The sequence below is a fragment of the Pseudorca crassidens genome, chromosome 2, assembly GCF_039906515.1.
Source record: "Pseudorca crassidens isolate mPseCra1 chromosome 2, mPseCra1.hap1, whole genome shotgun sequence".
Taxonomy (NCBI): Eukaryota; Metazoa; Chordata; class Mammalia; order Artiodactyla; family Delphinidae; genus Pseudorca; species Pseudorca crassidens.
In genome coordinates, this window is record NC_090297.1 from 9006608 (window position 1) to 9033901 (window position 27294).

Below are 27294 nucleotides of genomic sequence, written 5' to 3' on the forward strand. Positions count from 1 at the left end.
GGGTTCTGGGTCAAAGAGGTTTGGAAAACTGCTCTGGACTCAGCCCGAGGCAGCATGTACAGATTCTGGCCACTGAGGCAGAGCTGCAGGTGTCACTGGCTTTGCAATAACAACAAGATCGGAGCTTTCTAAAAATACCCACCCCACCCCGGGGCCGGGCAGAGCCGAGCAGGAGGCCAAGTGGAAACCAATAGCTGCAGGGACGGTCACCTGTGACCCCTGCATTCCTCCTGCGGGAGTCTTCCAGCCACTCCCCAGAGATACCCACCGTTCCCATGAGGCTGCCTTTCTGGGATTTGTCTGCCAATGCCAAGAGGGTCTCCTGAGCCTGCTGGGAATGAGTGAAGGGTCAGAGGACGTGAGAGCCACGCCACGTGGGAACGTGACAGCTTTACCTGCCCCTTGTGGAGTCACAGAGCCACGAGTCACCTCCCAAAGCCACGATCCCTTCCACCGCTGAGAAGCAGCAAGTGGATGCTTACTTGAAGCCATATGCAACGCATCCAATAAAATCTGATGTCAAGATGGTGGGCATCAGCTCCCTGGAAGGGGATCCGCTTTGCAGCTGGAGAGACAGTGAACATATATGCAACCTGCAAGGAACATGTTTATAAGACAACAGAACAGCAGGGAAAAAATACGTGCTGGAAGAGACGGCGGGAAGGGGCAGGAAGATCAAACCATTTAGGCTACTCATGGGGGGTTTCATGGGCTTGAAAGGTGCACCATGACCTTTGAGATGACCTTCACTCCTATGGGAGACAACAGGGTGTGTGCTGGGGAGGGGTGACAGGATTTGCCAATCTGAAGAGCCAGGGGCTTCCATTGCAGGGAGTGTATTTTCTGAATCCTAAGTCTGATGGAGGATAAGCAGCCTCTTCTGGAAGCAAGAGGCTTTCTGGTCCCTCCATCCTTTTTTGTTGTTGTTGCTGTTGCTGGGGCAAGGACTAATGACTTTAATTGAGAAGCCAGCAAACGAGAAGATGGTGAGTGCGTGCCCCAAAGAACCATCTTGCCAGAGTTAGAATTCAGGCTCCTTTTATATGAAAAGGGGAGCGAGTAAAGTCAAACACTTCCTGGTTCCTATCAGCCTCCAGAAGGGATGTGTTAATTTCTTCCTCCCTGCAGTCATTCACAGATGGGCCTGGTCAGAATGTTTCTTGTGAGCTAAACAAAGGTATTTTAGCTTAATCCACATTATCTGGGAAGCAGGGTTCCCAGAGATGGGCCATTGTGTACAATTTGAGTTTATAGGCAACATCCCTTTAGTGATTAACTTGTAATAGGATACAAAAGGCTCTTTCCTATTACAATTCCCCACTGTCAATGTCCATTCCACATTCTTGTGGGAAAAGGAACGAAGACCTGGGAGCTTGGCAGAAATGTCCCGCCGGGACCTGCTGAACCACAAGTTCTTCAGGCCGTGCTTGTGCACAATAAAGATTCAGAGACATTGGCCGAGGATGCAGAGGGGGAGACAGGACTGTCAGACGGTCACGGACATTTGGATGATTTGGGGGGTTTGCATTCAGGTGTGAGTTGGCAAATATGAGATCCAGTTTGCCTAGTTAGTAACCAGCAATGACCACCTCGCAGGCTCTGAGGCCCTGTCTCCCGCGCTGGAACTGGCCTTTACTTTTAGAGGAAATGAATTGAAGCACCTGGGCCTGGGGCCTCAGTCGTTGGGTTTTCTGACTCTTGGGAACTTCCCTGGGGGGGGGGGGGGCTGTCGTTCCTCTTTAAGGTGTTGGGGCAGCAGGGGAGGGGGGAGGTGCTACGCCCTTGTAGTCCTGTGATGGCGTGTTGCATGCGCTCTCTTGAGCTGTAAATAAAGAGATGATGATTAATAAGCTGCCGTGTCGTCTCTCTCTGCCCCTCCAGAGATGTGCAGGCAGGGAGCACCGTCAGGGTGTTTGGAGGGGACTCTGAGCCTGGTATTTCTCCAGCTACTTACTCATTCACTCCACACCTTGGATTGAGCATTTGCTCAGGGCTGAGCAGTAAACAGGCAGACAGGGTCTCTGCCTTCACCTGGACTGCATCATGGTCCTTTAACCAGACCTCCTGGGTGGGAGTTTCATATTTTTCTCTCCCATTTTAGAGTTGGGGCAGCTAAGGTCCCAAAGAGATTCCAAGGCTGGCCACATACAAGGCTGGCAGGCTCATTCCAGGCAGACTGCAGAGACAAGCAGATGCCAGCTTGGGCAGACCGCGGAAGAACAAAGCACCACCGCCTGAGGCCAGGCCTGGGCAGGCTCAGATGCCGTCTTGGGAAAGGGTGTGAACTGGCGACGGGCAGCCTGGCTTAGCACCAGGGAAGACGTCCCTTATCTCCAGCCAGCAGCTCCGGGCAGCACCACCCAGCTCTGCAGACCAGACCCCCCTAAGCCTATCTGATCAGAGCAAGGCTATGTCATGGCTCTCAGCAGCTCTGCATCTTAAAGCCAAGGTAGGGTCCAGACTCTCCTGGGGGCCAGGGTAACCAAGGTGTGGGAAGCCCTTAAAGGCCTAGTGTACCTGTGGGGATCTCCATGCCCAGGCACCACTGAGGGACTGGCTCCTACAGCCGGGACAGGGAAACCCCCCTAATCCAGGGTTTCCTATAACACGGGCCTGGGGTACCAGCATCAGGCTCCTCTGGGGAGCAGACCCAGGTTTCTGAGCCTACCCGGGCCTCTGACTCAGAATCTCCAGAGGTGGGCTTGGGAACCTGCATGTTTGATAACTACCCCCTCATCCCCCAGGTCTGAGCACTACGGCACCAAACCTTCCTGAGAACTCACTTTCCTCCCTGCTTAGGCCCCAGGCAGCTGGCAAACCTCCCACTGGGGATGGGTCTCAGGAATCAAGCCCAGAAGGTCCCCCTTCATATAGGCATCGCAAGTCACACCCTCTCTGTCCCAATTGCTCAACCTGGCCGTTGTAGTGCAAAAGCCCCCATAGACAACACGGAAATAGATGAGCACAAATGAATGAGCACGGTTGTATCCCAACCAAACTTTATTTACACCAAAGGGCAGCGGCCTGGATCTGCCATCGGTCTGTAGTTTGCCAACCCCTAGTCTATACTGCTGATCCCGGGGTCAGTGGTTGCAGAAAGCATGCTGGGCTTCTAAAAACCCCTTCTGTCGTGGGATGTCAACTCAAACCCATTTCTGCTAACGAGAGTCAGAGCAGTCTGAAGTGAAAAGTCAAGACCTGTTGAACCCGAGGCGACAGTCACTTTGATGCTTTTCCTGGCAGCGTGGGTGCTGCCCCTCAGGGGATCAGGTGGCTGGATTGGGGGTGTCTCAGAGTTCTCCAGAGAAACAGAACAAATAGAATATTTATATTTATGTATCTTCGTTTAAAAATTTATTTATTTTTGGCTGCACTGGGTCTTCGTTGCCGCTCGCAGGCTTTCTCTAGTTGCGGCGATGGGGAGTTACTCTTCGTTGCAGTGTGCGGGCTTCTCATTGCTGTGGTTTCTCTTGCTGCCGAGCACGGGCTCTAGGCGCACAGGCTCAGTAGTTGTGGCGCACGGACTTAGTTGCTCCGTGGCATGTGGGATCTTCCTGGAACCAGGGCTCGAACCTGTGTCCCCTGCATTGGCAGGTGGATCCTTAACCACTACGCCACCAGGGAAGTCCCAATATATTTATGTATCTTTATGTGTCTATGTATTTATCTCTTCTTTATATATGTATTTGTATAGATATATTTTAAGGAATTGGCTCATGCTATTGTAGGGCCAGCAAGTCTGAAATCTGCAGGGCCAGCCAGCAGGCCAGAAGCTCAGGCAGAGGTTGATGTTGCACACTTGAGGTCACATTTCTTTCTTTTTTTTTTTTGGTACGCGGGCCTCTCACCGTTGTGGCCTCTCCCGCTGCGGAGCACAGGCTCCGGATGCGCAGGTTCAGCGGCCATGGCTCACGGGCCCAGCCGCTCCGCGGCATGTGGGATCTTCCCGGACCGGGGCACGAACCCGTGTCCCCTGCATCGGCAGGCGGACTCCCAACCACTGCGCCACCAGGGAAGCCCCAAGGTCACATTTCTTGTTCCCTAAGACCGCAGTTTTTGCTCTGATGGCGTTCACCTGATTGGGTGAGGCCCACCCACATTCTGGCACGTCCATCTCCTTTACTTGAAGTCAACTGCTTGTCGATGTTGACCACATCTGCAAAATGCCTTCACAGCAGCACCCAGATCAGTGTGTGATTAAATCCTTGGGTACGACAGCCTGGCCAAGTTGACAGAGAAAACTCACCATCACAGGAAGGCTCCTGGTGCTGGGCTCCCCAGCTCCAGATCTGGATCACAACACCTGGGTGTGTGGTAGCATTGTCTGTGGGGTGTCACGAAGCACTGGGCTTCCACAGTCTGTTTGCTAGCCTCAGCCTCAGGTGGCAGCAGCGGCCACCATCTGTCACGTATGTGGGCATGGGTGCTTTGCTGTGCCCGGAGGAGTGTCTGGACGTGAAGTTCTGGTCGGGATGCATAGGGCGGGGTAGGGTGGTGTGAGTGGACCCATGTAAGCAAGTGGCTAACAGAGGCGCCCCTTCCATTCATCACACCCCTCACAATGGTTTATCCCAAAACCCACCTGTTTGTGCCACTGGACCAGCCTCAGGACACCCGGGCTCCTTCCACACTGGTGACTGGTCAGAGCAGCAGGGCAGGTTAGTCAGTTCTGCACATTGTGGTCCCGAACTGTCCCGCTGTGTTCCCAGCCTTGACCTTGTGTCAGCGCCCAGCACAGAGTGAAATCCAGGGTTAGAGAGGAAATGCATTCATCCAAAGAAAACCCCGACCTCTGTTTATTGAGCTGAGTCCCCTGCATGGGGCACCCATCCTCTGGTGTAGCCGGAAATTGTTAGAGCCCATTCTGCAGAGGAGGAAAACTAAGGCACTAAGAAACAAAGGCCACTTGTCCAAAGTGACACAGTTACTTAGTGGCAGTGCCAGGGACCCTGCCCGAGCCTCTGTGAGTCTGAAACCTGATTATGTTCACCAACCCCACGTTCCTCTCAAAGGCCAGCAGTTCACTGAGCACCTACTGGGAGTGGGTCACCGATCCTCACCCCTGCCCCCAACCACACCACTCCGCCCATCACAGGACTGTGCAGCTCAACCAGGACCATCAAGGCTGCTGTCAGGGCCATCTGGCGGGGTGGGCAGGAGCTTTGCCGGCAGGTCCCAGCCCTGGGCTGCCTAAGCCGAAGGTCACGCACTCACCTTCAGGCCGCCTCCTGGGGGACTCTTCAGAGAGGAAAGAGTTCGGGATTCCTCCCAGGGGCTTTCCAACTGGTGGAACCATGGAGGCACCCTGCCCAGCCCCACCACGGCGTCCTCATTCTTCTCTTATCTCTCCTGCCTGCCGCAGAGACTGAAGGCCATCGGCGGTGAGCCAGCGGCGGGCAGCGGGTGAAAGCAAACACCAAGATAAACCCCACTGCAGACAAGTATCTTGGGGGCCGCAGGCCTCAGCAGCCATAACTGGCCTTGTCTGGGCTTCTGAGCGATCATTAAGGCGCGGCCGGAGCCCTCAGATGCCTCCTTTGGAATTCCAACCTACCCATGTGGAGAGATGGGGGGCCCGACAGAGGAGAGGAGGCAGCAGCCTGAACTCCGGACAGAACCGGGACAGGCAGGGGGAGGCGAGAGGCAGTCAGCACACATTTAGTGACGGCCTGGGAGCTCACTCGTGCGTGTGCGCGCGCACACACACACATGCATACACACGGTGACATGAGAGCATTGCTGGATTGGGAGTTTGGGATTCGCAGATGCAAATCCCTATATACAGGATGGATGAACAAGAAGCTCCTACTGCAGAGCACAGGGAACTATACTCAACATGCTGTGATAAACCATAATAGAAAAGAACATGGAAAAGAATGTGTATATATATATATAATTGAACATATAATTGAATCACTTTGCTGTACAGCAGAAATTAACACAACATTGTAAATCAACTATACTTCAATAAAAATACAGAGGATTGCTGGAGTATGGATGAAGAAAATGCCACAGGACAGAGAATTAGAGTGCAGCGGGGGGGCTGGCTTTGTCCTTGGCAACATCCACTTCTATCGCTTTCTTTCTGGCTGGTGTCTAACATGACCACTGTTTCCTGGGACACGGCAGGGCACAGGCAATTTCCTTTCTGCCTTTTCCACGCTCACCAAGGGGTCCACAGGGCATTCCCATGGGTTCTCTGATGGCTGACTTGAGCACACCGGCCTCTGGAGGGACAGGGTAATATCATTAAGTGTTCGGTGAGGCCGTCCCAGGATGGGGCTCACCCAGCAGTGATTTTCATAGGACCCTGATGAGGCGGCAAAGCAACAGGAACATTAGGAATTATTGGCTGTGTTTTAAGGCTCAAGGAGGAGTATTTGAGGAGCCTGACTGTGGCCTATAAAAGTCAGCGGTGGACGCTGCCATCAGTTCCAATTCTGTGCCGGCGGGACAAGTATTTCAGAATCAGCCCCCCCCCCCCCGCTTTTGACCAGTCACACAAACAAATGCCTCTCTGGAGAGGGGGCTCTCACACCTCCCAGCAATGTCCAAGCTCCTCCAGAAAACCCAGGAAGAGGAAAGGAGCAGAATCGCCCACCCTAACGCCCCCCCGGGCATGTGCTTCCGCAGGATCACATCCCTTGCCCGGCTCCGAGTGAATGATGTGTGGACACGGCCGATCTTACTGACAAGTCATAATGATCTCCGATACTTTCAGAATTTTGGCATCAACCAGAGAACGGGCCGCAGGATCTGAGAGCCTAAGAGAGATGCCCCGACACTAACCCTACAGGGTTCCACTCGGTTCCTTCACTTCTGCTCCTCCTTTCCTGCTGTCTTTGCTCAGAAAGAGAAAAGATCACATCCTCAGATACAAGGAACAACCCTGACCAACAACACCCGGGCTTTCCCCCATCCTGCCAGACCTTAGGCCAGGAAACACAGAGCCAGTGTGTCTGGGTCAAGCCAAGAAGCACTGGAGGCAAGGTCTCCAGATCGAATCCCGATCCAGCATGAATCCTGGTGGCACCCAGGGTCCACGGCTCTGCCTTCTAGGCCCCTCTCTGATGAGCTTCCTATGGAGGGCCTGCTCTCTCACAGGTGCCTGTGACTTTCAGACGGTGTTTGGGTTATTTTCTCTGCTCTGTTTCTTCCAGTTTGATGTACCCACTCAGGGAAGGAAGTGGCCGGATCACATCAGAATTGTTGGGTGTCTAGTACACTGTGGACCAAAGGACAGTTGGAAATCATTTCAAAGCCTTTTCATATTCAGTGCCTCCTTTGTGCCTCACACTGCCTGGGGACTGACTATCACTGTCCCCATTTTCTAGATGCAGAAAAAAATTCAGAGAGATTAAGCAACTAACCCAAGGTCACATAGATACAGAGTGGCAGTGCTGAGGGGGTCAAGGTTGGGAAGGCGGCAGCATGCTGAAACACTGAGGTCCATCTCCCAGGCTTTGCTCATAGGAAAGGGCTATGGGCGTCTTCTCCCCATCCAAGGGGCCTTTCTCTGCTGCTCCAATTCAGCAGGCGTTTATCAGGGGCCAGGAGATCCCGAGAGACCCTGGAAGATGCTGTGGTTTTTTCATAGTAGCAGGGCAGCTATTTGCTCACTGAGCATTTACAAAGTGCCAGGAGCTGTGCCAGGCATGCTGTGTAAACTATCTCACAGGATCCCCACCATCACCCTGAGCTTTAAGATCACTCTGCTAGGAGGAGGCGAGGCAGAGCAGGGATCCAAATAATATCTTTATCTGAAGGACACAAGCAACTATGGGGAAGAAACGGCAGTGGTTGCTTCATCGGCCATTTGCATAACCAACAACACTGACTGAGTGGCTTCCAGGGCAGAACCTGGACTATATCAGTGGCACCCTGAGGACAAGCGGAGAGTTGGGTGGCAGGTCTTCCCTGGTGCCCGTGATGGGAGGAAGTGGTGCACACTTACTGGTTCAGCTGGTGTATTCCCTGAGCTCCTGCTATGCACCAGGCGAGTGTCAAGGTTGCAAGCCCCTCCTCGGGCTTGCAGTCTAGATGGGGGGACAGACAATAAACAAGGTGACAAGTAAACTGATAGGGCAACACCGTCACGGATTGATAAGTGCTACGAAGAAAAAATAGGACGGCACCACGGCCTTGGAAAACGGTTTGACGATTTCTTAAAAATTTAAGTATACACGTGCCGTGTGGTCCAGCCATTCCATTCCTAGATATTCACCCAAGTAGGTGTTCAATAACTATTCCCTTAATGACTGAATGAATAAATGAATGAATCTATTCTGCATGTCAGTTTTTTGTTTTGTTTTCAATTATGGTAAAAAAAAAAGTACATAACATAAAATTTACCATCCCAACCATTTTAAAGTGTACAGTTCAGTAATGTCAAGTACATTCACATTGTTGTGTGATGTCATTTTCTTTGTTGAAGGTATGAAGATAAAACTCGGCTGAGACAGACAGGATTGGTGAGGGACATGAAAAATTTAAACTTGACTTCCAGAAGTGTACTCCTTAAAAATATGACCCCAAAGCCTTGTGGGATGTGCCTTGTGGGGGTCCCCTTGTCTTTCCACAGTCAGGATAGATCATGGCAGGAACTCTGGCTTTAAGAACAGTTTCACTTTCCTTTTTCCCTGTGGGCTCCCTCCCCACCCCTGCTGGGTCTGCTCGCACTCTGCCCCACCCCCATCCCGGAGTGCCTCTGGCCCCAGCTGGTCGGGGTGAATGCAGTGTCACTGTGTGAGCTGCAGGGACATTCCACAGGCCCAGCCTTGTGCTTCATCTGGCTCCAATCTGTCTTCCCCTCCTTGCCTTGCTTCATCCTTTGCATCTCAGCCTGGGCTGTATTTTCCTGTGATGTGGGCTGTGGAGCTGAGTGGCTGAATGTCACAGCCGTGGAACCAGACCTCCTTGGTCCCCAGCCCAGTTTCATACCAACTAGTGATGTGCCTTTGGGCAAGTGTCTTAACTCCTCTTAGCCTCGGTCATCTTACTGTAAATCAGGAGGAGAATGGCACCTACACCACAGCAGTTGTTGTGAACATTTATTATGAGCACTTTTCACACTGTCTGCCACAAAATAGTACTTACTAAATGTCAGCGCTAATCCCAGGAGTTGTTTTGCATTTTCTCCTTACGAGGTGATCACGGTTTTATTACACACCTGCAGGTCTGGATTAAACATCTCTAGGATCTGGGGTGGATGGGGAACATCTCTTAGAAGGAAATAATATGATAATAATGTGATAATACCCATCAGTTATTGAGGAATTCCTCTTTTCTAGGTACTATGCCGGTAGCAATAATTAATGATAATTAACTAATAATGAACAACAAAATAGAAGCAAATCCTGATTGAGTGCTTACTGTCTGCCGGGCAATGCTCTAAACATTTTTGTGTATTAACAAATCCTAACAACCCGTTGAGGAAGATACTATTATTATCCTCATTTTACAGATCAGAAAACTGAAGCATAGAGAGGCAAAGTGACTTACTCAAGTTGAACCAGTAAGTGGACAAGGATAGGACTCAAACTCTTGCTACTCTGGTCCAGCTCGTCCCCTGGGCTCTGAATCCCGAACAATCCTACCCAGTGTCTGGTCTCTAAAGCTTACCAGCTCTCGGTTACTCTGGCAGATGTTGTGCTGTTCTGCCCCCCGGCTGGATGACTGTGTCTCCAAAAGGGGCATTAAATTAGGCCAGCAGACCCTGCAGCCCTGCAAAAGTTCCCACACTCACTAGAAAAGTCCTTCTTTGTATCTGGAGAGAGTATGTGTCTTGATATGATCTCAGGACCCACCCAGGCAGTTTTTCAAGTTTCCACGTGGTCTCTCCCCTCCTGGAAATAAGAATAAACACTCAGACAGACTCAGGCGGACCCTCTAAATGAAAGCTGGAGTTATCCAAATGAAAGTGTTCTCTGGTTATGGGTGGAGGATGGGCTGGGGAGGAGGATGGAGGGACTCTTTGGAGGGCAACGATCTTTAAGAGAGATGCCAGGAGGGAGAGCCCTTTCTTCCCTCCATCCCTTCCATTCATAGCAGGGGTGGGCAGACAGTGTCTTGATAGAATCTTCTCGAGTCCTCTTCCTTCTGGAGACAAGTGTGACTATAGGTTTTCTGCTGGTCTTCCAGGTGGATTTTTCTGAAGCTTTAAGTATGTTAGCTCAAGAAGGCTCCAACCATAGGCCCCTCGTGCATTGATAAGAACAATATTTTATGTATTTTGCCCACTTACTAAGTGCCAGGCATTTGTTCTGGGCACGTTATGTTCACAAAGACTCTATCTTTTTTTTTTTTTTAATATTTATTGAGTTATTTATTATTTTGTTTGCACCGGGTCTTAGTTGTGGCACGTGGGATCTTTTTTTAGTTGCGGCCTGAGTACTTCTTAGTTGCGGCATGCCTGCGGGATCTGGTTCCCTGACATGGGATCAAACCCCAGCCCCCTGCACTGGGAGCACGGGGTCTTACCCACTGGACCACCAGGGAAGTCCGGACAAAGACTGTATCTTTAACCAAACTGTAGTTAGGCTCCTCTGAGCCCTCTTCTTGACTAGGCCTCAACCCAGCCTTCTGCATCCTGCACAGCCCAGTTTTAGCAAGAATCCTGCTAAGTCAGTTTAGCAAGAATCCCTCCGACCCTTGATATCTGATCACCCTCCATATCTGATCAAGTTCCCCATTCCCCACTTTTGAGGTCTGCCTTTGGCCTACCTTTAGCAAGAATCCTGTTAGGTCAGGTTAGCAAGAATCACCCTAGCCTTGATGTTTCTTCGTAGTAATACTTTTGCCATCCACTGACCCTTCACTCTGCTGCTTGCCTATAAACCCCCACTTATCCTTGGGGTTCTCCGAGTTGGGCTTGAACTCTCCCTTCCCTATTGTGTAACCCCTGCCCCAGTAGTCTTGAATAAGTTTTCCTTACCATTTTAGCAAGTGTCAGAATCATTTTTTCTTCAACATGAATTAGTTCATTTATCCTCACAAGGATCCTCTGAGGTCCGCAACTGTCTCCACTTTCACCGGAGAAGGAGGGAGGAGAGAGGGTGCCCTCTGGGATGAGACACAGCTGTTGCCGCATCTGCAGTTTGTACCTGGACGTTCTCCCAAGTTCTCCCATCAGCCCACTTGCAGGAACTTCAACTCGGCGAGATATTGTGCCCTTTGCGACGCAAATCTGAATGTTCTCCAGCGGTGCCGGGAACTACCTGGGCAGTTGCGGGACTAAGGCGCTAGCAGCCGGACGCCGTCGCCTAGCAACCGGGCAACAGTCACGTGACCCAACCCACGTGCCCACCCCCCCCGGGGGGGTGGAGCCGGGGCCGCGGGCGGGGCGGAGCCGGGCAAGTTTGTTTCCCGAGTTCGTAGACCAGGAGCCCCCGCGGTTGTCGCGCAGGTTCCCTCCAGCTTCGTCGAGATGGAGCTGCCCGCCGTGAACCTGAAGGTGGCAATAGGCGGGGCGGGGCGGGGCGGGGGTGGCCCAGCCGCTGGGGTTGGCGGGCTGGCGGGCTGGCGGGCGGGCGCGGGGCGGGTCTCCCCGAGCGTGCTGGGCGTTTGCGCTTTTAAAGTAGGAATTTAGAGGTGAGAGGACCGAGCGTTTGGGGAAAGAGGGGTGGTAGGGAGAAAGAGAACGTACAGAGTCCAGCTGAGAAGGAGGTGGGTGGATAGACCGTAGCAAGGAGAGGGATACAGAAGGCCAGCAGGAAAGACCGAGAGGAAACTGGAGGAGGGAAGGGAGGGAAGAGGCCCCCTCTTCCCGGAGTCAGACCGGCCCAGCTGGGAGCGCCGGGCCCCCGAGGCTCGCTTTGGCCTGCGCGCCCAGAATTCCCCTGGGGAAAGAGGAAGGCGCGGGGCGGGGGGCCCACCGAGAGCCCGAGGGGGACTTAGAGGCGGCCCACCTCCCCTTCACCGAGAGAGGGGCTAAACCTTTCACCTGCACCCCCGACACCAACCTGGTAGCCTCCTTTGTTGGCAGACGAAGCTGTGATCCCGGACGAGTGGTTTTTCAAAGTTTATGAATTCAACGTCTTTATTTCGTAAGCAGCACAGACACCAATAGAAGTTACTTAAAAGCAGAGAACGCCAACTTTGCGCATTTAGGGAAACACTGGAGCTTCCTGGGGTGTCTTCATTTCCTGAGCCGTGTCCTCAGCTGTCAGGATGCCAGCGGCTGTTCTTTTTTTTCCTCCCCGCCCCACCAGCCCAGTGCTTCTTGGCTCTGTTTGCCACTGAGAGGCTGAAGCCTTTAACTTTGGTCAGGAACGTATGAACCTTGGACCAAACCTGCCATTTTGGGTCTCAGTGCAGTTTCCTTCGAGACTGTAGTATCCAGGAATGGCCTTTTACTCACGCATGACAAAGAATTTAGCACCCGTGGTGTCTGGTACTGAAGGAATCTAAGAGATGACTACAGCACAATACATTATCCATATTTGGATTATTAGACACCGTCTGTGCTGTGACTTCATATGGGAAGACGTCCCTTGATACTTTCCTTAATACTTGCTTCAGTAAACCTCCCCGAAGCTTTCAGTCAACGGCTAGGCGGAGAGTTGGCTGGAACAAGGGAATGGACTTGGATTGAAGGTTTAGCTGGGAAGAAATTTACATGAGGGCAACTAAGGTTTGTTGGTGTCGATACTCTGTTCCAGCCTGTGTGGGGTTAATGTTGACCGCCTTTTCTCTAATTAGAGATTTGCCTAAAATAATTGCTAAGAGGGAATGAAATGAGGGACAGAGCCACAGGAATTGAGAGGGGAGAGAGCCCGCATTTGGGGGGCATCTGTGGGGTGCCAGGTTATTTATTTAATCACATCAACCTTCTGAGATTTTGACAGATGAGCAAACTTCAGCTCAGACCAGGTAAGTAACTTGCCAAGGTCCCACAGAGATTTAGTGGCAGAGTCAGGGTTTGAATCCATCAGGGTCAGACTTCAAAGCTGTGTCCTTTCCTGGCCACCAATTAGTTAGGACTGACTTCTGCCTTGACATTTTCTGTCCACGGGGAGGGCTTAGTCTGTTTGGGGCTTTTTTTTGGAGCAACTTCATGGGTGGGACAGGCCACACACGACCCCAGGTGTGAGCTGTGCTGGCTTTGGGTGCCCGGAATGAAATGTCTGGTCCTTCCCTTGACTTGGGAAATAAAACATCATATCTCAGAGGGTCTTAACTGATACCAATCAGAGACAACTAAGTGCTGGGAGGGCCTGAGCAGCTAGGGTTGCTAGGTAACATACAGGACATCCAGTTGAATTTGAATTTCATATCAACAATAAATAATTTTTTAGTATAAGTATATCCCAGGCAATGTTTGGGACATTCTAGCAAATTATTCATTATCTGAAATTGAAAACTAACCGGGTGCTCTGTGTTTTTGCTGTTAAACCTGGCCACCCTGTGGAGAGAGCTGTTGGTGCTTGTTCACCGCCGTCTGAGTGGGGTGTTCTGAGACCAGAGCCCCTTGGGAGCGGGGGCAATGCACCCCTGTGGTCCTGCACTACCCCCTCCCTTATTTCACACATTCCTTGGGCATTGGCTCAATGCCTGCTTGTGCCCAGCCCAGCTGGAGTGGGCAGTGGTGCCAGGTGAGCAGAAGCAAGTGCCCCAGGCCCTCTGGGCAGTCGCTAACCCAGCCCCACCCGTGAGGCAAGTCCTGAGCTGGAGGAATGTCACTGTGACAAGTTTCGAAGGCAATAGGCTAGGGTTCGTGAGGTCTTGGGAGAAAGGCCCTTTGGAGGAGGGTGCAGGGGGTAGTGTAGCATGAGGGTTAAGAACTCTGGAAGCTGGCTGTGTAGTAGTAATGAGGATGGCCACGCCTGGGGGGCTGACTACCTGGCAGGCATTGCATTGAATGTTTCGCACATCCCTCCACCTCTCTGTAGCCACACAACACCCCTGTGAAACATTATAGTCCCACTTTATAGAAGAGCAAGCAGCAGTTCTGAGAGCTCAGGTGAGCGGCCCAAGGTCACACAGCTCGAAGTCACAGAGCTGGGGTCCAATCCACATATGTGGCTGCAATGCCCACCCCATTAACCACTGCCCACCTCTGCCTCTGCTCTCCAGCAGCCCTGAGTGCTGTCCCCTAGCCTCAGCCCTCGGGGGTCCTCGGGGATCTTGCTGCCTCATGCAACAGGCCACCGAGTGTTTGCACAGGACCAGGAAAATATATTCTGGGTGTTTTTGTTTTTGTTTGTTTATGGTTTTTTTTGGTCGTGCCGTGCGGTTTGTGGGATCTTAGTTCCCTTACCAGGGATTGAACCCGCGCCCTCGGCAGTGAAAGTGCAGAGTCCTAACCACTGGACCGCCAGGGAATTCCCTCCATACAGATTAATATAGAGAATATATTTTTCCTGGGAATTCCCTGGCGGTCCAGTGGTTAGGACCCAGTGCTTTCACTGCCCAGGGCACAGGTTCAATCCTGCAAGCTGAAAAAATACAAAACTGTACGGTGACCTCAGGTCTGTCTACCACCCGTCTGGGAAGTCCCACCCCCACCCCCGTGGGCCCTCTAGTGGCAAACGAAGGGTCTAAGTCCTGGTCCGCAGGACCCTGCGGTTTCCCCCTTAGCCTTCTCTTCTCAAGGTCAAACCTCCTCATTTCCATCCACCCTTCCCTTGCTCTTCCAGCACAGTGGATAGAGCACAGGCTTTGGGGCCAGAGAGATTTCTGTCCAAAGCCAGACTCTGCTGCTTACTAGCTGTGTGACCTGGAGCAGATTTCTAAACCTCTCTGAGTATCAGTTTCCTCACCATAAAAAGAGCATAAAATTAGACCCTACCTTCTAGGGTGATAAGGGGAGGATCTAGTGGTCCTGGAGGTGGTGTAGCATCACTTTTTTTTTTTTTTTTTTTTGCGTTACGCGGGCCTCTCACTGTTGCGGCCTCTCCCGTTGCGGAGCACAGGCTCCGGACGCGCAGGCTCAGCGGCCATGGCTCACGGGCCCAGCCGCTCCACGGCATGTGGGATCTTCCCGGACCAGGGCACGAACCTGTGTCCCCTGCATCGGCAGGTGGACTCTCAACCACTGCGCCACCAGGGAAGCCCCTTCATCACATTTTTATTAGCAGGAAAACTCAGACCAGATAGACCTGAGATTAGCATCTGGGCTCTCTTGTTTATAAGCATTACCGTTTGGGCCAATTTACTTAATCTCTCACAGCTTCAGTTTCTTCATAAGTAAAACAGGATTAAAACTCTACGCCAGACGGTTATAAGGATGACGTGGGCCGAGTGTTCAGGGTAGCGTAGACACGTGACAGGCAGATCTTCCTCAGTAGCAGGGATTGATGTGGTTGACACTGTTTCTGGATGTCTGTTCCATAACAGTACTTACGGTTAGTAAGTAGGTACATCCAGTGACCGTCAGATGCCTGTCTCTGCGGTGGAAAGGGCGGGGCAGCCCCCCTGGGCCGAGTCTATAGGAAGAGTCCAGGAGCTCAAGTCTGTTTCCTCTTGCCCAGTCAGAACGGTCAGGCTGCCCAGGCACATTCTCAGGCCCCTCCCTCCCTCATTCTCTATGGCAGTACCTGGGTATCCCCAGTATCCCCTTGGTTACCAGAAACCTCCCCCAGAGTCAGCAGACAGTTCTTTTGTGCTGAGATGAGGGCTGTCAGGAAGGGCAGAGCCAGCTTGGCTGGGTTTCTTTTCTTTATTTTTATTGGCATATAGTTGATTTACAGTGTTGCGTTAGTTTCAGGAGTACAGCAAAGTGAATCAGTTATACATACACATATAGCCACTCTTTTTTAGAATCTTGGCTGGGTTTCTTGTTGGAGTTTTCCTGCACATTAGACCCCTCTGGGCCTGGGTGGGTGCGCCCGCCCATTACAAAGGTGGGGAAACTGAGGCAGAGGAGGCTTCGTCTTTGTGGGTTTCTTTTCCCAGGGCTGAAGAGAAGTGATCCACTAATGCTATGTTTCCTAAATATTTAGAAAACAAAAGTGATGTCACACCGAGGGGATGTGTGCCTGCTAAAGGTCTGCAGGATTTCCAGATTATACTCTGTTCTGCCCAAAAGAGAGGGCCTAGTTTTGGACCTTAGCAGGTGCTCACTCCATAGTGCAAGCTTTTCTGGCTCCAGGAAAAACTTTATCCCACAGGTTAAACAGAATGGTTTCCCCACAGGCTTCCCTGGGTCTCAGCCTTTCCTCTTACCATGGTAAAGCTGGGCTCTGCGGGCCAAGAGCACCCCTTTATTAAAGACCTGCAGTGTGCACAGTCTAGAGGTGGGAACCAGAGCCCTTGGAAATGAAGGCCGTTTCTGAAATAGAAGTCAAGGGAGGGCTGGATTTGGTGTTGATTTTCCAGAGTGGCGACGTGAGCTGCCTCCCCTGTGGCTCCTTCCTTGGTGTCTTGTCTTAGTTAAAAACCCGACACCAGGACCACCGTGGCTGGCCGCGTGTCATGGCCTCCGACAGGTCCCTTCCCCTCTGCGGGCAGGGTTTCCTATTAGACAGAGGGGGACAGTGTTTTGCTCTTAAGATAAAGATCAGGATTTCTCCCCACACCCTCCAGGCCCAGCCCTGCCCCACCCCCAGCTTCCTGTCCCTCCTCTCCACTCTCCTCTTCCACTCCAGCCACACTGGCTTCTTTTCCGTTTCCAGAATGTTCCATGCTCCCTTCTGCCACAGAGCCTTTGCAGGTGCTGTCCCTTCGCTTGAAATGCTCTTCTTTCCCCTCTGCCCCTGGTTAACCCCTGCTCACCCCCTTCGTCCCTCAGAGAAGCCTCCTAAGCGCCTCTCCCTTGACGCAGGGTGAGGTTCCTTCTCCTTTGCTGTAACTTCCTTCACAGCAGGCTGTCTCATTGGAAATCCACACTCCTAAGGTGATGGCCTAGTTCACAGTTTCCCGCCCACCCTAGGTGTCAGGTCTGGGAGGGCAGCCCAGTGTTGCATCTGCCTCGCTCGCCTTTGAATCCCCAGGGTGGAGGCCAAGCAGGTGCCAGCGATGCCGGCTTAAACTGTACGTGTTTCAGAAACTTAGCGCTGTGTGATCCCTCCCCTTCAGCCCCTGGGAAGAGAAACCCTCAGAAGATTAGGCCTCCTCTGCCTCAGTTTCCCCATCTTTGTAACGGGAGGGCACATCTGCCCAGGCCCTGGGTCGGACAACACCTGGCTAAGTCAGGTTTGAAACGTGGCTCAGCTGTGCGACCTGGGGCAAGGTACTTACCTCTGAGCCTCAGTTTTCTCAACTGTAAAATGGGGAAAATTGTACCTCAGAGGATTGTAAGGATGAAATGCGTTCCTATGCACAAAAATCTCAGAATGCTGCCTGACGCGTGGGAGGCACTCGGTCATAAACGAGGGAAGGTGATGGCAAAGATTCCTTCCAGAGCTAGCCTGCTGTCATGTAGACTCAACTTTTTCGGAGTCTCAAGACCTGTGTAAGGCCAGGTGCATTGGTCCTTACAGAATCGATCTAGTCCTCTGTAGCCGGAAGAGGGATTCTTCGGGCGCCGTGGACCGTACTCTGGGCTTTGTTCACTTCACTGAGCACTGGGGGTGAAGGTGGGGTATCCCGGGCGTCTGCCCCGGATGTCACCTGCCCCCCATGTGGAAAACGTCTGCGTCTGTCTCAAGCAAGCCCAAATAGCTCCCCTCCGCTGAAGGCCGTGCCCCCGGCGTGAAGGCGAGGAGCCCTGGTTCTGGAGTCATACTTACAGTTTCATTTGAGTCTTGCCATCAGTGGAATCACGATCAACTTAATTTACCTCTGAGCCTAGTTTCCTTGACTGTAAAATGGGAATGATTCTAGTATCTGCTCCAGAGGCTGTTGTGAGGCCCAGAGAAGGTCACGTGGGGCGCTGGGCCCAGGACCTGGAATGTGCCATAAATAGTAACCCTTCTAGAAACGCAGCCAGAGCCCCTTGCACCAGACCAGAAACCACTGCACCAGACCAGAAACCACTGCAATCCTGGCCGTGCGCCCTTGCTCTCTGGGCCCAGCATGCCGTCCCCGCCCCCGGCTCTTGGCTTCCCCTTCCCAACTTGACTGCTCAGTGCCGGGAGCAAACCCCCTCAAGGGCCCCCACCGACCACCAGGCCCCACTGAAGCTCCCGACTTGGGGCTCTTGGCCTCCCGCAGCCTCAGCGCCCCCCCCTCCTCGGGGCTCTGGGTCCCGCGTCCCTGCCTGTGCTTCCGGGTGTCCACTTTGGGACGCCCCGCTCTCCCTCTCCTTTGCCTGGCTGGTCCCTGCGTCCCCTTTAGCACCAGCTCCGAGTTCCCTGCTTCTTTGGAAGCTCTAGCTGGCAGCTGCCCTGTCCTCCCTGTAGCATCTGTTCCTTCCTTCTTTACTTGCTTTGCAATCAGGGCCCTTTGGATTACCAGGAATAGAGACCAGCTCCAGTAAAGAGGGCTGTCTTTGAAGGACATATGGGGCAACAAAAAGGGTGGGATAGCGCAGAACTCTAGAAAAAGGCCAGGGGGATTTCTTTTCTTAACAAATCATAGCGTGTTACCTTCCTGCAGAAAAGCCCTCAGTGCACTTGGGCTGAAATCCATGCTCCTTGCGGAGGCCCTCAAGGCCCACCTCTCCCCTCTGGTCTTCTGCCACTGGGCTGCTCTCCCATTCCCTGGACGCACCCGGCATCCCCCCGTCCCCACACGGCACCCCAGCTCCAGTGTCCTAAGAAATCAGCCTCATTTGAGCTCCCCCCCACCCCAGTTTCCCATTGAGGCTCCTCTGATTCCAGAGCAGATTCCCAGGTTCCCCAAAGGAGCCTCCCGCCTTTGGAAGCAGGAAGGCCTGTAGGTGTCAGCTGCCCCGAGGGAGTGGGGAGGGCAACGTGGCAGCGTCGCCTGGCCTGTGCTCTTCCTCCTTCTCTACCTTCTCTTCTGTCACTGTTGGTGGTGTTTCATTTCAACAGACACTGCTGAAGCCCTCTTAGGGGCTAGGCGGGGGCTTCCGGTGTTTTCTGGCTCCATAAGCTTTCTTGCCCACCCCCCTGCCGCCATGGTGGTCACATTCACAGATCTCCTCTCCACCCACTCCCTCTTCTTTGTGTGTCACAGGCGATCCTCCTGGTTCACTGGCTGCTGGCGATCTGGTGAGTGACTCTCTGAGTGTCCTGTTCTGTGTCCACCTGTCTCCCAGGATCTGGGTCCACGTGTCTCCTTGGGGTCTTGTCCATGTGTGTCCTGGGTCTGCATCCATGTGTCTCACGGGCCTTGTCCACGTCTCCCAGCCCGTTCCAAGACTGAATAGCACCTTGTCAGGAACATCACCAGCAAGCTCCCCATGTTCCAAGGATGTCAGAGGGGCAGGCAGTACCCAGAGGCCTTTGCCATCACTGCCCTAGGAGCTTCGAGCCCTCATCCTCAGGGAGGCAACAGCCCAGGGCAGTACCAACCGCTCAACCTTCCTCCAGACACTGCCCGAGCCCTTTGGGCTTGTCACCCCTCTAGTTCTTCCCCGAGGCCTTCACATCTGGGGGGTCTGAGGTGCTGAAGCCTGGGGGCCGGTCTCTTATACAGTGCTGGGGTGGATGTCAGGTAGAGCTCTGTGTGTCTGTGACCTTGGGTGAGTCACTTAAACCCCCTAAGTCATTTTCTCACCTATAAAGTGAGAGCATTACTGACCCTCCCACTTGTCCTGTAAGGTCATCGGAAGGTGAAAGCGTAACTTCTGAAACTGTAAAACTGCTAACCTCCATTGAGGGTGTCCAGAGGCCAGCTGCCAGGCTGGTCGCCTTCTGGGGGTTAGCTCAGCTGCTCAGCAAGTAGACGCCTGACACAGGGGTGAGGTCACTTGCTCAGGGGTGGACCCTCACTCTCACTTCACACCCCCTGCCCAGAGACGGCAGGCTCAGGATTCAGACTGACCCTGTTCAGGTCCTGGCTCTGCTATATTCCAGCCAGGTCACCTTGACCAAGTGACTCCACTTCTTGGGACCTTGGTTTCCATCTGTAAAATGGGTACAAGGAAGCACGCCACTCAGGAGCTGTGAGAGAGAAGCATGGCGATGCTCTGCTCACCGGACACTGCCCAGGCCTGCCCAAGGGAGGCCTGAGGACTCAGGATTGATTTTCATCATGACCGTCTGCTTTAGCTGTTGAGTTTCTGGGGAGATTTGTCTGCCAAACCGAGACTGGAGACCATTGAGCTCACGTGTGCGTTTTGCAGCTGTGGAAGTGCAGTGCACACGTTAACGGGTGTGAATAATGGGAACAGTGATAATCATGGTTAATGACCTCGAGGAGCAGAGTCAAAATCCAGATTTCTCAGTGACGCTCCCCAAGATTGAGCTGGTGAGGCCTGCTTTCCAGAACCAAAAAATGAGATTACTTATTCTGAGTAAGCCTCGTTGTGCCCTACGCTTAAGTACTTTGCACATGTTTTCTGTACGGTACACTTCAGGGAACGCCATTTAAATTCGTGAGGCACCCCACTGCGTGCTGGGGCCATCCAAGCTGAGCGAATACGGTGGATAAGAGCGCAGCCTCTTGAGCCAGACTGCCTGGGTTTAAATCCCAGCTTTGCCACTTAGCAGCTGTGTGACCTTCAGCAAGTTACTTGACCTCTCTGTGCCTCTCTCTCCTCATCTGTAAAATGAGGATAGCAATAGTGCCTCCTTACTGGGGTTGTTAAGACAAATGCACATAAATGAGCGAATTTAAAGCACTTATAACTGTGCCAGGTACTAGTAAGGGCTCTGGGTTAACTATTATTTTCTTTGAGTTAACAAACAAGTAAACAGTTGAGTTAGTAGCAATACCCTACAAAATAAAAGAGGGTGGGCATTGTGTTAGAAAGCGGTGAGGTGGTACTTGAAATGGGGCAGTCAGAGAAGGAGTCTCGGAGTTAACAGTTGAGGTGAGGCTAAAATGACAAAAAGGGACCGAGTGTTCAGGGTAGAGGGGACAGCAAGGCAATGAATGGGAGGTATAGGCTGGACTGTGTCACCAGATCCCACAGGGCCCCATAGGCCATGGTCAAGAATCTGAATTTTATTCCAAGAGAACTATTGGAGAACTTTTAGCAGAGTGACGTCCCCGATTTACCTAACTGGTTGCTGTTTATGAATGGCCAGGAGCGGGCAGGAGTGGAAGTACGGAGACCAGTGGGGAGAGGCTAGTAGGAGAGGATGGTGGTTTGGACCTGGAGGGACGTGGCCAGATTCCGGATCCGTTTGGGAGGCAGAGCGGTGGCATTTGCCTCCGCGGAGGCAGAGCGGAGGCAGAGTGCTGACATTTCTGGAGCACGGGGGCGTGGGGGGAAGGAACAAGGCCATGGACTGTGGCCTCTGCTCGTAGGGGCCCTGAGACCTGAGAGCCTTAGGAGGTGACCTGTGGGAGGGGTGGGCACCTGTGCGGCGGCCACCTCCTGACTTGACTCAGATGCCTCCTTCTCCCGCAGGGGCTGCATCGTGTTCCCGGGCGCCTACGCGTGGTCCAACTTCACCATCCTGGCTTTGGGCGTGTGGGCCGTCGCGCAGCGGGACTCCATCGACGCCATAAGTATGGTGAGCTGGGGGAGAACTGGCTTGAGGGTGATCGTGGGCCCGGCTCCGTCTTCCCCTTCACTCGTCCAATCTCCTCTCCCTTCTTTTTTCCCCATTTTCCACTTTCTGCTAAGTAAGCCCACCCAGGCTACCAGCCCACGTGCACCTTCACTAGTCTGGCCTGCTTCCCTGCCTGCCTGGCTCAGAGAGCCCGGAGTCTGCTCATTTTTTCCCCAAGAGGGGCATGGCGTGGGCTCCCACCGGTGTCCCAGACTGGCCCTTCCCCGAGGGCAGTGGAGCACACGCCAGTAACCCACCTCTAGGGCCCTCCTAATAGGGAGGGATGTGGCCGGGAGGCCTGTGAAGAGGGAACTCCACCACCTTGTGAGGTCAGAGTGGACACCATCTGGCTGAACTGTCCCACGGGGGAGCTTCCCGACACCCGCTCAGACCCAGATGGCTGTGAGCACCCGACCGGCCTCTCGGGATGGCTGAGAAGGGATTTCTCTGGTGGTGAAGATGGAGCAAGTGAATTCTGAGGGACCTTCCATCTCAGAGGCTCTGGACCCAAGTCTTGTACCTCGTCGTGGCCTCAGCATGAGAGGAGGTGGGGGAAGGTGCTCTGGCCCCACACCACTGCTCGCGGCCTCACAGCCCCCAGTCGGGCATCTCATCCACAGAGTCCTGGCTGCTGGCTTGATCTGTTGTCCAGCAAACCCCAAGGACACAGTAGGGCACAAGTGGAGCTTCCGGCCTGGTGTATATGGTGGGAGAGTGAGGGGGTGGGACAGGGGGGCAGCGGGCTCGTAAACCCGGATGACACGTGGTCGCCCCTGGGCCCTGCGCCCGGCCTGTCTTGCAGTTTCTGGGTGGCTTGGTGGTCACCATCTTCCTGGACATCATCCACATCAGCATCTTCTACCCAAGGACCAGCCTCTTGGACACAGAGCGCTTCAGCGCTGGCATGGCCATCGTCAGCGCGCTCCTCAAGCCGGTCTCCTGCTGCTTCGTCTACCAAATGCACCGGGAGCGCAGGGGTGAGCACCTCCTCCACACTGGTGAGGCCAGCGCCTCCCGCCAGCTCCCCGACTCCCCTCTCGCTGGCCCAGGTGCTGGCACGCTGCCATCTCCCCACCTCTCCCTGGTCTCCACCTTGCCCGCCCCCCAGCCCCCGGCCCCAGGGAGCCAACCTTGCCCCCTGAGAGAAGGGCTCGAGGTGCAGGGCGGGGCTTGGCGTGGGCTCTGGGAGCCAGGCTGGACCGTGTGCAAGTTTCGGGGCCCCCGGCCGCCCCCACCTGTTATGACCTTTCCCTGGCACCAGGCTACAGTGCTAGGTTCCCCTGTCAGCTCAGACATGGGTGCAGCTTTGGGCGTGATCCAGTGCCCCAGGCGGTTCTGGGCAGTCTGTGGCCCGAGGCTTGTAGGCACCTGCAGGGCCAGCTTCCCCTCTCAGCTCCCTCCAGCCCCATTGCTGGAACCCCCGTCTCCTGCCACATACGGGGTCTGGGTGGCCAAGGGAGGGGTGGTGCTGTGGCCTAGGCCGTGGGGGCCCCGGCCAAAGCCAGCCCTGAACTGCAGGTGCTTTCCCTTAGCCCAGACCTGCTGCCCGCTCCCACGGCCTCTCTGAGCTGTACCCCTTCTCGTGGTGGCCCTTCCCCTGCCCTCTCTGATGCACATTCTCACCTCCTTTCTCTCTCTCTGAGAGAAGTGGAGAGAGGTGTGGTCTTCCACCTTTCACTTCTGAGAAGAGAGGTCCAGAGTGGCCCGTGACCCGCTGGGAGAGCTGCTGGGCTAAGGGCCGGAATGGCCCGAGGCTGCCCACCCTGGGCAACCTCAGCACTGCCCAGGCCTGCCCGGGGGCGGGGAGGAGCCAGTGACGTTCCTCCATTAGACAGATGAAGAAACTGAGGCCCAGGGCCCTTGGGGCCCGTTCAGGAGCTCAGGACAGTTGTGCAGAGTGCAGATGGGAGTGAGGGGTGTGGCACTGAGAGCCCTACCGCCTACCTTGCACCCTCTGGGCTCTGCATCTGTGCCAGCTCTGGGGCCTTCTGGAAACAGTCACGCTGTATCCGCTCTGTCCGGGAGAGGAGCCGGAGAGGAGCCTGTGGGCCCAGGGCTGGGCGTCCCTTGGCCAGATTCCTGAGCATGTGCTGCTCAGAGAACCACTGAGGCATAATGGCTACGAGCCCTGTCCTTGGGGTCGTGCTGCTTAGGTCTGAACCCTGGTGTCCTCTGCTTCAAGCTTTATAATCTCAGGCGAGTCAGTTCATCTCTGTGACCCTCAGTTTCCTCATCTGTAAAGTGGGGACAATAAAAAACCTCTGTAGGGTTACAGGAGGATTGAATAAATAATATATGCTAAAGGCTTGATGCCTGGGGCTGCTGCCACTGTCACTCCTGGGTGCTGGGATGCCCAGCTCTGGCCTTTCTGGTCAAGGGGTAGGGGGATGTTGGTTTGGCCTTGTGGAATGTCCTAAGTCCTCACCCTTCAGTTTTTCTTTCCCCCCATCTCCCCCGCCCCCTAGCTTTCCTCGGACCTTCACAGGATCACAGTGCCTACCAGACGATTGACTCTCCAGAAGCCCCTGCCGACCTGGAGAGCAGGGCTCACGTCCCCCAAGGATACTGAAGCCAGCCCTGCTGCACCTGGCCCCAGCCTAGGGGCCAGTTTGACAAACTGTGGGGAGGGGTGGGAGGAGGCTGCATCACCTTCTTGGTGCCTTGGATGTCATCCTCGGGGCGCTCCCGTCCCCCCACCTTTCTCAGAACTAATGTGGGATGTGCCTTCCGGTTCCCCATCTCAGGGGTTGCCTGAATCAAGTGCCCTGAGAGGCCAGGAGCCCCTGTGCACACCTGTCCCAAACTCCTCGAGGCCTCTCCTCCCTCCCAGGCATCCCACTGGTGCCAGGCTGGGAACTGTGGTCGCTTTTGTCACCTCCACCCTTAGCTACTCCGTGCAGGCGCTGGGTCGAGCCGTGCCTGAGCCTGGCGGGGTCAGGCCTCTAAGAGCCAGTGATGCCCCTACCCCACGCCTCTCCCGAAGTTGGCCAAGCCCTCCCGCAGGAGCTCTGAGAGCTTCTGGTCACACTAAGCCCCAGGAGTGCAGGGGTGAGGCCCCACGGCTTCTCACTGCCTAGTCACTTGGGGCCCAGGACCCCATCACTGGAGGCTGGTGGTGTCTGCAGCCTCAGAGGTCCGCCACAGCCTCCAGCTGCCCTTCTCAGAGCCATGGCATTAAAGTTCAGGGAATCCTCTAGCTGAGTGTGTTTTGAGCCACGTTTAATCTCCCGTCAGGGCTGGAGCCTGGACTTGCCATTCCTGGGAAGATTCCGGCGAATCCCCAGGGCACCAGGCCTTAGGTGCCCATTCTCTCGTGGCAGGAGGAAGCAGGGGCTCACGACCAGCTGGGCCTGCTCTGTGCTCAGCTCCAGCACAGCCGAGGCCCCAGCAGAGGAGGGCACTGTTCATTGCGGCAAGTGGGTGTCCATTTCTCCGAATTCAGATGGCTCAGGTATTGGTTTGAATCCTGCCCTGCCCCTGACTGTGTGCCCCTCAGACCCCCGTGTCTGCTGGAGGAGGGCTAATGCCTGCCCAGAGAGCGATGATGCAGCTGAAATGGACGGTGCCTGGCCCTCGGGAGGGCTCCCTGCGTGACGGCAAGGTTGTCGGCGGGGCTGCTCCTTGAGCCCATGATGCTGTTGGGTGAGTGGGCCGGGGCGGTCTGCTCCTGGCAGACCCTGTGTCTTGGCCTCAGAGCAGACGGGGACACCTGTCCAGGAGCTCCAAGGATCCCATGGCCAGGGCCCCCCCCCCACTCCCCTGGGATGGCACTGACCACTGGGCCCCAGGTACCTGGGCTCTTTCAGGCCATCCTGGCTCGTCCCCGGCACAAAGAGGTCGAGGCCTGGTGCACAGTCCCCTCCCCCCATTCTTCTGTATCCGTCCATCCAAAGAAGCTGGGTGCCTGCCACATGCTGGAGCTACAGGGGTGAACTCAGGTCCTGCTCTGGGGGGGGAACAGGCATTAGGAGTCCTCTGTCAGGTGGCGAGAGCCCTGGAAGAAGGAACATGGGCCTCCGGGGAAGGGGCTTGTGCTCTGGGGCCAAGGGATGCTGGGTGGCTGAAGCTGTGGAAAACCGGGAACAGCCTCATAGTCAGATGGGGGCGGACAGATAAGCCGTGGTCCGTTCATTCTAAGGAATGCTGTTCAGCAGTTCAATGAATAAACCAGGCCTATTTCTATCAATGTTGGTTCCCCCCGAACGTTGGTTGCAGAATGGCACACGTGATATGAGAGCGTTAGTGTGAATTTTAAAACCTCTCAGCAATACCCTGTATTGTTTGTGGCGTACATGTGGTAAGATGTAAAAGCATCAGGCAGAAGGACCCGTGTCAAGCGCATGGTTGTGGCCTTGGGTGGGGGAGAGGAGGCTAACAGGCTAACACTCAAGTTCCAGTTCTCTCGCTTGTACCGGTTCCTGGCACGTGGGAGGCTCGCAGCGTATATACTCCTGCATCTGGATCCTGAGCGCGTCAGATTTCTCAAGGAAGGAAGAGGCGGGGTGGGGGGGTACAGATAGGAGAGGCTGTGTCAAACAGAGAGTATATTCAGAGACCCCAGTTCCTTATAGCCCCAGACCCCCAAGTTGAGCAGATCTTTGGGGAGAGGGCAGAGGAAGGCCCCTGTCTGAGGTGGAGCTCCCCAGGAGCAGACCCTGAAAAGAAGCGTGTGATGTGTTGCAAAACAGGGGAGCTGGGCTTTCTTGGTCATCTGCCAAAGCTACTCCAGGGTTGGGGGACAGTGACTTAAACTTTCAGGCTGCTCTGGCTCCCTGCCCATGCGGGCAAGGTGGCCCCAGGAAGCCAAGGGCCATCCTGCAAGGAGAGGCCATCAGAGGCACATGGGAACAGTGAGGGCCACTAGGGTGGCTGCCCCTTTCCACACAGCAGGTCTCATAAGGGAGAGTGTCTAACATTCATCCAACAAGCAGTCAAGAGCTGATGGGAGCTGGGCTGTGTTCTAGATGCTGGGGATACCCCAGTGAGGGGAAAAGCCCCTAGTACCTGGGAGATTCCATTTTGCTTGGGAGGTTTCAGGCAGGGCACAGCTCGGAGGAAGGGCTGAGCGGGCGTGTGCCTGACCAGTCTGTTTGGGGGCACGGTCAGGAGGCCAGAGTGGCTGCAGCCGAGGATGGGAAGAAGCAATGAGGTCAGGGAGGCAGCAGGGGCAGATGGGTCAGAAGGTCATTTCAAGGACTTTGGTTGAGTGTGAGATGGGAGCCACTGGAGGGCTTTGGGCAGAGTCCGACGTGGTCTGACTTAACATTAAAAGGACAGTGTTGGATGGAGAGGTGGAGGTGGTGACGCGTGGTCAGGTCAGGCAGAGCACCGGGCACCGGTTCTCAATCCAGGGGAGTCCTCCAGGCACTTCTGCCCACGGCAGCTTGGTATTGGAGGCGTCAAGGAAAACATCAGACGCTCAAGCACTGATGGACAGCGCTGGACTCACGCTGAGAAGAGACAGCAAGATCGGCTTCAGTAGTGGCGTCGGTCTTCCAGGGACCAGCGGGTCCCTCCCGGCAGCTGACAGGCAGTTTGCTTGTGCTCGGCCCTCTCAGGGCGCAGTGGAAGGACCCCATCCCCTCCCCGAAGAGGACAGATAGAGCAGTGGGGCTGGCCGGGTGCCATATGACACACGGGCTTAAGCAGAACAAAAGAGCACACACTGGGCCTGAAACAGGGAAAGATGCTCCCACGCCAGGCGCCGAGCTCAGCTGGGCTGTGTGGGCTCGTTGTCTCTCGGTGAGGAAGTGTCCCAGGCCAGGCAGGGTGGAAAGGCCATGTG

At 54.5% G+C, this 27294-nt stretch overlaps 1 protein-coding gene and 1 long non-coding RNA gene across 6 annotated transcripts; one reads left to right on the forward strand and one right to left on the reverse strand.

Moving 5' to 3' along the window:
- Positions 1-476: 476 nt before the first annotated feature.
- LOC137215426 (uncharacterized) lies at positions 477-12099 on the reverse strand. Of its 4 annotated transcripts, XR_010939290.1 has the most exons (4): positions 11961-12099; positions 7955-9845; positions 4583-7225; positions 3001-4463 (listed from the first exon to the last, which is right to left on the reverse strand). It is a non-coding gene; the product is annotated as an uncharacterized lncRNA (long non-coding RNA). The 4 variants fall into 4 exon arrangements; XR_010939289.1 differs by lacking the exon at positions 3001-4463 and adding an exon at positions 477-593 and having other exon boundaries at positions 4583-9845; XR_010939288.1 differs by having other exon boundaries at positions 3001-4303; positions 4583-9845.
- Positions 11304-25695, forward strand: AGTRAP (angiotensin II receptor associated protein). 2 transcript variants are annotated; one of them, XM_067720650.1, is made up of 5 exons: positions 11304-11452; positions 19021-19055; positions 21365-21470; positions 22312-22486; positions 23975-25695. In XM_067720650.1, exons 1-5 carry the CDS (start codon positions 11426-11428, stop codon positions 24076-24078), a joined length of 447 nt encoding a protein of 148 aa, XP_067576751.1. In that variant the 5' UTR covers positions 11304-11425; the 3' UTR covers positions 24079-25695. The 2 variants fall into 2 exon arrangements, with proteins under 2 accessions (XP_067576751.1, XP_067576759.1); XM_067720658.1 differs by lacking the exon at positions 11304-11452 and adding an exon at positions 12299-12631.
- Positions 25696-27294: the final 1599 nt, after the last annotated feature.

Bases quoted from the DNA above. Each gene is read 5' to 3' on its own strand.
- AGTRAP (XM_067720650.1), top strand. From the start codon at position 11,426: ATGGAGCTGCCCGCCGTGAACCTGAAG. The intron at 19,056-21,364 runs GTGAGTGACTCT...CTTCTCCCGCAG, and splicing joins CACTGGCTGCTGGCGATCTG to GGGCTGCATCGTGTTCCCGG. The intron at 21,471-22,311 runs GTGAGCTGGGGG...CCTGTCTTGCAG, and splicing joins CCATCGACGCCATAAGTATG to TTTCTGGGTGGCTTGGTGGT.